Raw genomic sequence first — 10,647 nt, forward strand, 5'->3', positions numbered from 1 at the left:
TGCCTTACTAAGCGCTACAGTGTCTTACCAAATTCTTGAGGGTGCATAATGACAGAACTCTTGAAAAGGAAAGGAAACCAGCTTCTCAGATGAAATCTTCAGATTTCAGTACTTACAGAATGTGCTAAAACATAGACTTTGCACGTATGTAAGAGATTTTGAATGGCAGCCATACAAAGGAAATCCCACACCTGCCAAACATGCCCCAGCATTATCGGATGGGACAATGACATTTCAGGCCCTCAGCATACACAAACTTCAATGCTGACCTTGGATCTCTCATCTAGAATTCACAGGCAGAGCAACAGAGGAGGTAAAAAAAAATGCCTGGTTTAATTGTAAAAAAAGTTTTCACATGGAAAAACTTCAGATAAAGGATGACTCATAACTTTAATTTAGCTTTAAATACTTGCTATTTGCAAACCAAACAAGACATTCCTTACTCCCTGTGTTACCTATAAAGCAAATCAACAAAGATAGCTTTCAGTTGAACAAAGCATGCCTAGGCGATAAGGGGTGAGAAATATTTTCTGCATCATTATATTACTTACACAAACTGAGGTAGAAATGGCACTGGTCCCCACACAAACACCAAATCGAAATGTAAGCTTTAGTAGCATTTCAAAGGCACATTCGGACATAAAAATTTGATATTGCCACTTAACGTTTTAACTACTGCTAAGATACAAAAGCCCCTTGCCTGCTATTTTTTTCCTAAGCTTTACTGGGCACCACATACACCCAAACTCCTAGCTGACAGACATTACAAATCAGCTGAAGAGGAATCGCTTCTTCCCTTTTAACGAAGACTAGTGAGAAAAACAGGTCCTATTCCCCCAGCATTAATGTAGAAATCATCTGTTTGCTGCACACTCTGTAAGGCAGCTGGAACAATGAGGTCCCGAAGGAGAAGCACCACGGGGCTGGCTCACCGCCCCCAGAGCTGCGGCGCGGCGCGTGTCGCTGGAGGGACATCGGGGACCTCGTAGCAACACATCCTCAGTCCTGGCACAGCCAGCCTTCTCCAGCTACGTGTGCATTCCTGCAGGAATCCTGACTCTTCGCTGAGTGACTGGATTCCCAGGACAGAGCAGGTTTCAAATGAGAACTCCATGCGGGTGATGGTTAAGTGGCGTTTGGTGCACGCGCCCTTTATTCTTCGAGCCAGGTTTAATTCTTTGCTCAACATTACTCAGTGGGTTTTACTTTGCTCACACTAAAGTGGTTACACCGGCTTGCCTAAGAAATCCGAGGCAATGAAGATGGGAATCCTTCATTGCTGAAAAGACTACTAAAAAAGAAAAAAAAAATTATAGGATTTTTTATCATCAGATGAACAAGGTCTTATATGTCCTCTAAAAAATAATTTAAACTAAGTTACTTTAAAAATGGTGAATTACAGTTTCACCCACACAGGTGAGATAAGTGGCAACTTGACATCCAGAGCAAAAACTTTCCATACACCTTTTTCCCTAAAAAGAGATGTTACATCAGCACTGCACTTACACAATCCTGTCTTTCAGAGTCTTGAGACTACAAGCGTTTACACCCACCCCCTCCTTGCCTTGGTAAACTCAACCACCAACAAATAGCTAACAAACTTTCTTTGGCCATGTCCATACACAGAAAAAACTAGAGCAAGCATTCAGATAAAATATTATAGGTTTATTTAAAACTTATTTTCACCTTGAATATGCAAAATACAAATTCCAACAAAATGTTCATTATTACTTCGTAGTTTACAAATATACAAAATAGAAGTTTGCTTAAATTTATATTACATATTTATTATGTAAAGAACTATATAGAAAACATTTGTTCTGCTTAAGGCATATTTGGGAATAAACCATTGTACAAACTATTGCACATCGAAACCACAGTGCATTACAGACTGTCTGCATAAAGTTATTTTCTTAATAAAAAAGATAAACCAGGGTAATTCACCTGATTTAGGTCATAATTGGCAATCGGAAAATAAAAAATAGTTCCTTGTCAGATATGCAGCAGTTTGAGAACTTTGGCTTCCTGGTTTTGGTACCTCTAGAACCAACAGTCACTAAGCACCATGAAATAGGCTTTTAAAATATAATTCTGTACCTGAATTTTTCCTCCTCTTTTAACATTGTAATGGCTTTTAGAAGGAGAAAAAAAAAAAAAAAAAAAAAAAGAAAGTACAAGATGGCATGTACATCTAATATTGCATTGAAAGGAAATTAAGGGAATGTCATTTCCCTGTGTAATATCCCCACCCTCCGAACTACATGCAGTCTGTTAAACCCTGATATCCGTGACTTCCAGTCACTCCTTGGCGTTCTGTAGTCCAGAAATAATTCAAGTCGGATTTACAAATGGAATGATAGAAGATCCAGTCATTGACCCCAACGTCTTTGGTTCTCTTAAGTGTATAACTATTTAAAAAAAAAAAAAAAAAAAAAAAAAAAAAAAAAAAAAAAAAAAAAAAGGCTGCAATGTCCGTATGCAGTTATCCCTCTTTTCCACTCTTTGGAAGACTTCACCTCTATTATCTGTAGTGCTTAAAATGAGTTCTCCCCGTCTTGTGGAAGACAGTCCTTGTGCTGTAAATACTGAATCTCTGCGGCAGTCGGGGGAAAGATCCACTGCTTTCCCAAATCAGAAGTGCCTCTTCATGTGTAAGGCAAGGTGGTCCGACCTGGAGAAGGCTCTGTCACAGCGCTGGCACTGGAAAGGGCGGTGGCCTGTGTGTTTCCTGTAGTGACGAGTGAGTTCATCGGATCGGGCAAACTTCCACCCACAGCCTTCCCAGTCACAGTGATAAGGCTTCTCACCTGTAAAATGAACAAACCGAGCAATGAAACAAATCAGTTAGGGTTTTCATGGGTTTTTTGTGGCTACCAATTGTAGCACCTTGAAAGACAAGCATTTGTCCTAGATAAAAAACAAAGGGTGGTCAAACGCAATGAACTTCAGGAAGTATTTTTAAACAAACTACAAAGACTAAAAGAGCAGGCTGTCTTTTCAAGATGCCATGCTTTTTAAGATGCTATGAAATGCTAGTGTCATTTAAATCTTCACTAAAATGCTTGTCTTCACTGCCTTGCACATGAGACTTCAGAGCACCCAAGTGTGTATTTTTGACGGCAGTGTTACACAATCAAATAGCAACCAGAAATAGCTCAGCAGACAACGTACTTAGATAATTGTAGGTCTCGAGAACTAAAAAACAGCCGGAAACTGTTTTCATTAGCTCGGCCTGATTAAGGACTCAGTCTTACTAGTGTCTTCATTATACAAAAACCACTGTTGATGGCAAGATGAGCTTCCCCAACAATTACAAACTCCCTGTCCTACACATCCTGGGGATGATGCCGACTGGCTTGGGGCGTATATTCACTGATCACTCACCTGACTTTTTTCCCCCTGCTGCCATTACCTGAAGATGTAGCCTAACTACTGCAGTGCCAGTGTATTTTCCCTTTCCCATCTTCTCTTCAGGAGAAAGTTTTGAATCGGGTTCACAACCCAGGGATTCAAATTATGCAAATTCCCAGGTTATTTAGTCACTGTTACAGAATGCCCATGCTGGCAAAACCCGTGTGCTGTACCTGCTTTCACAAGCTTAATTACTGCAACTCGGCACTCAGCTGCAAGGTAAAAGTTTGAGACTGGGCTCACATACACATTTTGGGCAGATTTTATCCCAGTCCTAGCAGTGGACAATTGACAGCTCAACTCTGCTGGTGCAGAGGGTAATGTCCTACAGGTAGGAGAGGCACTCCATCAGACCTGCCAGCTCAGCTGAAAGCCCCTGCTCTTCAGAGAATCCATCTCAGTTTTCCCAAAAATTGAGCAACAGCTTACAGAGGTGCATAACCTCTCTCGCCCTACAGCCAGCCAAGAGAGGGGCACGTGTGGAAGCACTCAACCATCAGCAAAGAAAGCAGTTATCTTCAAGAGAGGTCTGCTGCCTTCTCAGAAGAGGGCCAACAAAATCCAGAGCAACAAATCCCAGCCGGCTTCCAACTACCTGCTAATTAGCTAGCCACATAGCAAGAGAGAAGTATCAAACTCTGACCTGGCAAGAAACCCACCCGCTCCCACAACTGAGTCACTCTGAACCATTAAGCGAAATGTCAAGCCAATAAGCAAAGACTGCACAAGGACTTCACGTAGCCAAGGGGGCAGGAAAAACAAAAAGCCCGGAAACTCAGCAAGGAAAAGTCTTGTTGCTTTTAACCCTCCTCCTGTGCTCACGTCCTTCCCCTGTCCGAGGGGGGCGCCAGGACATCCCCCTGACCCCAGCACTGGGACTAACCTGTGTGGGTTCTCAGATGCGCCTTGAGATGAGAGCTTTTGGTGTAGGTTTTGCCGCAGCCCGCATAGTCACAGGTGTGCGTGGCCGTCCTTTTCCTAGGCCACGACCGGCGTCCCCTCTTGGGCTTGGTCTCCTCAGGCAGGCAGCTCCCCGGCGGCATCAGCTCTACGGGCGGACAGGGAGGAGTGAGCACGGCCAGCGCCCCGGCGGGACATCCGCTGCCGCAGCACGGCGGGGACTCACCTTGGTACTGCAGCGCGCCGGGAGAGAGCTGCTCGGGCAGGAAGGCGGGGTAGCCGGGAGCCGGGGGGTACCCCGGGGGCAGCGGCGGGTGGCCCAGCCCCGGCGTGGCGGGAAGACAGTCTCTGCCGCTCAGCATCTCCTCGGGCCCCAGGGAAGGCGTACTCCGGGCGGGCAGCGGGCGGCTGCCCAGGGCGAAGTCGTGCTGTGGGGCTCCGCGGGGGCTGCTCCCGTGCGGCGGCGGGGCCAGGGTGCACGGCGGCGCGGCCTCCTGCTTGATTTTGGGGCACATCCGCGGCAGGGAGGTGTAGGGCGCGCCGGGGCCGTCGGTGCCGGGCGGCGGGGCGGCGGGGCCGCTCTTGGGGCTGAGCCCCGGGTGGCTGTAGTCGCCCACCGCCTTCACCACGAACTTGCCCTGCAGGCTGCCCAGGGGCGGCAGCGCGGCCGGCGCCGGCAGGTACACCGCGTCCAGGTCCGGCCGCATCAGCTCGGCCACGAAGCCTCCCGAGGGGGACACGTCGGTGATGTCGGCCAGGTTGAAGGGCGCGGCGGACCCGGCGGCGGGCGCCCCGTCGCAGCTGCCGCCGCCGCCGCCGTAGAGGAGAGCGGCGGGCTCGGGCCGGGGCAGCGGGTAGGCGAAGGGCCCGGCGGGGCAGGGGCTGGCGGTGGGGGCCGGGGCGGCGGCGGGGGCCACCACCACGGTGGCGGCGGCCGGCTCCTGGTGCATGAGCGAGTTGGAAAGGATGAAGTCGAAGTCCAGCAGCTCATTGAACTCCTCGGCGTCTCGGCGGGGCCCTAGAGCGGCGGCACCTTCCAGCTCCGACGGCGGCGTCTCCACCGGCCGCGCCGACAGGGCCGGCGGCGGCCGCTTCAGCTGCGACAGCTCCTCCCGCCAGCGCTGCGGGGACATGGGCACGGCTCAGCCCGGGCCGCCCGGCGCCGCGCCCGCCCCGACGGCCCCCGCCCCGCCCGGCCCCGTCCCGTCCCGTCCGCCCCGTCCGTGCGGCGCGGCGGCGCCGATACTCACGTTGCCGGGGCCCGCGGGCCGCGCCGCCTTCTCGCGACCCGCGGCGCCCGCCGCGAAGGTGGCGATGGAGGGAAGGAGCGTGCCGCTGAGCGCCATCTCGCACTCGCCGGGGGGCTGCCTGCGGTGGGGAGACACAGCGGAGTCAGCCGGCGGCCGGGCAGCGACGGGACGGGACGGGCCGGGGCGGAGGGAGGGAGGGAGGGCAGGCGGCGGCACCCACCGCATCCGTGCCGGGGCGTCCCGCCGAGCCGCCGCCGCCGCCGTGGTCCCGAGCGCCGCCGCGGAGCAGAGCGAGGAGAGGCGGCACGGACGCGCCGTCCAGCCGCGCGGAGCCGGCGCAGCGCCGCCGCTGGGGCGGTGCCCCGGCAGCGCCCTGCCGCTGCTGCTGCCGCTGCTGCTGCTTCTTCTTCTTGTTCTCCTCGCCGGGCGCTGCGGGGCGCGGGGCGCGGGGCGCTAGCGGCGCCGCGGGGACGAGGAGCAGGAGGCGGCGGCCGCCGCCCGGCAACGCGGCTCCGGCACCGGCAGGGCGGAGGCGCGGGGCGTTTCCCGAGGAGCCGCGGCCATGTGGGGAGCCGGGCAGGACGGACGGAGCGCGGTGGTGCCCGTGGGGAAAGAAGGGATGGATGGAAGGAGGGAGGCGCCGGGCGCGCTCCGCCGCCGCCGCCGCGCCCCGCTCGGCACTGCGCGCTCCTGTCGCCGCCGCTCCCTCTTATCACCTCACTTGGCGGGCGCGCCGCCCCCGCTGCCATGGCGACGGCGACAACAAACGGACATACGGGGAAAAGGGGGGGACGGGGCGGGACGCGCCCGGCGCGGGGAGCGCAGAGAGAGCGGGGGCCCCGCCCCGAGCGCCCCGTGACGCGACATGGGCGGTGACGCCGCGCGGGGGGCGGGACACGGCGACACGGGGACACGCGCCGGGGATGCCCGCGCGCCGCGGGGCTCCCGCACCGGCCACGGGATGGGAACTCCCGGCGGGAATCGTCCGGCCCGCGGAGAAGGGAGTGAGGTGGAACGGAGCGGCCTCTCCGCCTTCTCCCTACCCTTGGATTTTCTTACTATTTTTTTTTTTTTACTTTTTATTTTCATTTTTTTCTTTATATCTTCCCTTCTTTTTCTTTTCTCTTTGTCCATTTTTTTTTTTCCTTTTTTTCCCCTTTGTGTTAATTTTCCGAACCGCCCCGACGGCGCGGTCCTTCACACAGGGCCCGTGCAAGCCCTGGGCTATTCCCGACTCCTCTGTCACCGGGACCCGGCGTTCCGGGGAGCCGCGGTCGGGCAGCCCCCACTCCCGGCGGTGCCGAAGGCGCGGTGGGTGCCAGGCTGGGAACAGTCCATAAAATAAAATAAAATAAATAAATAAATAAATAAAGAAGAAGAAGAAGAAGAAGAAGAAGAAAATAAAAAAGAAAGAGAGAGAGAGAAATTAAAGAAAACTATAAAACCATCCTCATATTTAGCACAGCCCCGCGGGGAACCGCAGCGAGCGGCCCGGGTTCCTCCAGAGGGCAATGGCGAGCCGGCGCCGCGCCCCGGCGCCGCGCAGCCCCGACGGGCCGTGTCGGGGGCTCCCCGAGGGGCTCCGTCCCGGCCCCCGTGCGGCGGGAGCCCCGGTGGGCCGTGTCCCCCTGTCCCCATCGGTGCAGGGAGTCTACGGGCGGACCCCCTTCCCAGCCCCGGCAGCCGCCCCGCTGCCCCCGGCGCCGCCGGCCGCTCTCCAGAACTGGTCGGGCCGGAGGGGTGAAGTCCCGGCTCTGCGTGATTTGCAAACACGAGCCTTAGTAACTTACGATGACTAAATTAAACCCTAAAATAATAATAAAACGCCGGGCTTTATTTTGCCTAACCGGTTTTACCGGTTTTGTGTTATGAATGTTAATTATTAATAACTTTGGCACTAAAAAGCAGAGCGTTGGTTTTGTTGGGTTCTTTTTGGTTTGTTTTTTGTTTTATTTTTTTTCTGCTCAAAGTCCGTGTCTTGGCAGAGGATGTGCCAGGAGCCACAGGTACAAAAAGGATTAGTGTGGGGAGATGAAGGCTGGTGAAATATAGGACGATGCCAAAAAGGGAAGGGAGGTGCAGGGCTGGGGGTCTGCACAGCCCCTCGGAGCAGGTCCCACCTGTGACTCCCATCCAAGGCTTGTGCTCTGAGACTCTCTGACAACTACTCTGAGTAACCAAACTGAATGCAAACAGTTTTAGGTCAAAACCTCCCTTTTTAGCTTAGTCTCAAGAGAAAGCCCCTGATGTGCAGGTTTGCAGCTCTCTGAACATTTTTTCCCTATCTTTTTTTTTTTTTTTTTCTTTTTTTTTTTTTTTTTTGTTTCTTTCCTCTCACTGTAAATTTGCTAATTTATAGATCTCCCAAGCAATGCAGCATTTTCCTGGTCCAAATTTCAAACTCAGGATCACTTGAGGCCAACATCGAAATTAAAATCACATCCCTTATTAGAAATAGGAGAACAAGAATGCTTCAGAAGCAGATAAGTGATCTGATATCTTTGAAATAAATGCCAGAACTTCACGGGTTCCAGGAAGAGAAGTTTTGAATATTGCAGACTGAAATAAAACAGGTTTGCTTTCACAATCTTTCATTAAAATAGATTTGATTGCCATGTTTCTGGATAACTGAGGCAAGACACGTGTGAGGTACGTGTAAATTTCATGTTAAAAAGATGTGGCCCACTTTCATCTGAGTCTTGATTTTCAATTGTTTAAATGTTGGCAGGATACTTAAAAAAGTAGATGTTTGCAGGCAATGGTAAGTCTAATGACACCTGCATTTGAACATCCCACATAAAGATCAACACATTCCTTTTTTTCACTAATGAAGCACACTAGTGATTTCCTCCCTTAAATGATAAGGACTGAGATTTAATGGTCCCAAATGTGGAAATTAAAATGCATTAAGTTTGTAACTGCCCACAGCTAATGCTTTTCCAGCCTACATAACAACCTAGATGCTGTTTTCTTAGGACAGATTTTTTTAACTTGCCTTCTGTTGCCAGCTGACCATTTCTTCCAAGTCTCAGTTTGCTCCAAATTTCCCAATTTTCTCTAAAACTTTCCTTCCACTAACTCAGAACACAGCGTGTTTCTGTGCTGTTCAAAGCCGACTTTGGGGATTGCCTAACTCAGATAGAGAATTGCACAGAATTTGTGTCCCTCTTGCCTTGGGATGTGCAATGACATTTTTCCAGATGATGCTGTGCTGGGACAGAAAGGAATCTGCTGCAGCCTTCACTGTGCCAGACTGCTGTGGCCTCTGTGTGTTTCTCTCCCTCTCTAGGTGGAAGGAGGAGGTTTCTTCCCCATTTACCACATCTCACTGTGGCAGTGGGGTTGCCCTAGACTTGCCACTCGTGCTGCTCACCCATTTTGGCAGAAGAATCATTACCTGATGCAGACGACTTGTATCAGTGGCCAAAGTGTAGAGCAGAGTAAAAATGACCAAGTGAAAGGCTTAGTGTCCAGCCTGAGTCAGTGCTAAACTGGTCACCTGTGTGTATAAACCACAAAAGGGAAAAAGAAGCCAAGGAAGAACACAGGTTTCTGGAGCAGAGACAGTTCTCAGGAAATGGCATCACACATTGAAAAACATTAAGAACATCAACAAGAAGAAAAAACAGTCGAGCCGATTGTGCCTGAAACAAAGACCAATCTGTTTATCTTGATGTGTTTATTTTAAAGCTTAAGTTTGGAACTTGATTTTCAACAAACTGCCTCTCAGGAACCTCGGTGTGCAGCTTATCCCCTTTGATTTTGTTGTCAGAGGGAGTAGATGACTTTCCCAAAGTCTGCATCAGAGACTGCAGACTTTGGGAAAGATTGTGTCACAGTGTCACTGGGGTAAGACAAGATGCTTTCCTGACATTTTTGGGATTGCAGTGTGTTGTCCCTGCAGCAGGTAGCCTATAGGGCCAGGAGCTGCCAGGGCCTCTGCTCCAGTCCTGGCACAACATAATGAAAGGAGAACTGGGAACAAACCCATGATGCTGGATTAAATCCAATAAAATCCCGGTTGCTGATTCAGCAAAAGCAGCGATTCCACAATCTTTGGTGCTGTGCTGCATTTCACTCTGATGTTGGAGAGCAGGTGAAATTCAAGAAGATGCAGTATCTGAAGGGTTTCTTATGTCCCATGCCACCCAAATTATCTGGACCACAGCCAAGAGAGAGGGAAGGTGTGAGAGCTCACACATACACCTGTTGTGCAAGGCATGCTCTGAAGAGAAGGGTGCAGTGATGAGGATTCACCCTCCTCCCACAGGATCTCTGCTCACCAGGAGAATGAGGCAGTCCAGAACCATGGCTACTAAACTGTCTTCCTGTGCTCTCCTCCAGGGACACCTGTCCTTGGGGATCTGGTTTTTTGCCATGTATTGTATATTCTTCACCAAGTGCAACTGAGCTTAGACTTTATTTATCTGTTCCTGCACAGGTTACTTTGTTTTTGTTAAACAGAAATAAACCCCTGCTCAGCTGGCAGTTATACTTGTAGATTATTAGTACAGTGCAAAGGGCACATCTCTGAAGATTGCGAGCAGTTCCAGGCAGGTTGCAAGCAGCAGCAAGTGCATACATACACAGATGGCACATGCAGACTTAGGGTCATAAATGTTCATGCTGAGAATGTCAGCAGTGCCCATGGTCAGACTTGTTCTCATCTGCCCTTTGAAAGCCCAGCCATATCTTCTTAATAGTTACTTTACTTTTCTAGGGGGTGTTTAAAAGACATGTGGATGTGGGACATGGTTTAGTGGTGGGCTTGGCAGTGATGAGCTGAGAGGCCAGGTTGATTCCCACTGAATTTCCCCCAGGGGGATAACTCCTGTATAAGATTCTGGAGGTGCTGATTCCCCTGTACAATACCATCCACTCAACCTCACCAGCCACTGGCAGAGTCAACCACTGCTCTCATACAATTTAGCACCACACAGGATCGCTTGCATGCAGCAACTTTCTGCTTTCAAACAATCCAATGGTTGTTGAATTCCTCTAGGAGGCAAAAATGCATTGAGTTGTTTATGGAAAACAAAGAGCTTTTCCTTTTTTTTTTTTTTTTTTTTTTTTTTTTTTTTTTTTT

At 50.8% G+C, this 10,647-nt stretch overlaps 1 protein-coding gene across 1 annotated transcript; it reads right to left on the reverse strand.

Moving 5' to 3' along the window:
• Window positions 1-1,669: 1,669 nt before the first annotated feature.
• On the reverse strand, window positions 1,670-5,786 carry KLF4 (KLF transcription factor 4; the record flags this gene model as incomplete). The annotated part of the gene is made up of 4 exons (XM_083883192.1): window positions 1,670-2,807; window positions 4,295-4,459; window positions 4,538-5,432; window positions 5,562-5,786. The coding sequence occupies 4 exons, from the start codon at window positions 5,784-5,786 to the stop codon at window positions 2,632-2,634; spliced, it is 1,461 nt and encodes a 486-aa protein (XP_083739318.1). The 3' UTR covers window positions 1,670-2,631.
• Between the last annotated feature and the right edge of the window lie 4,861 nt (window positions 5,787-10,647).

This window comes from Zosterops lateralis (assembly GCF_965231275.1).
Source record: "Zosterops lateralis genome assembly, chromosome: Z".
Classification (NCBI taxonomy): domain Eukaryota; kingdom Metazoa; phylum Chordata; class Aves; order Passeriformes; family Zosteropidae; genus Zosterops; species Zosterops lateralis.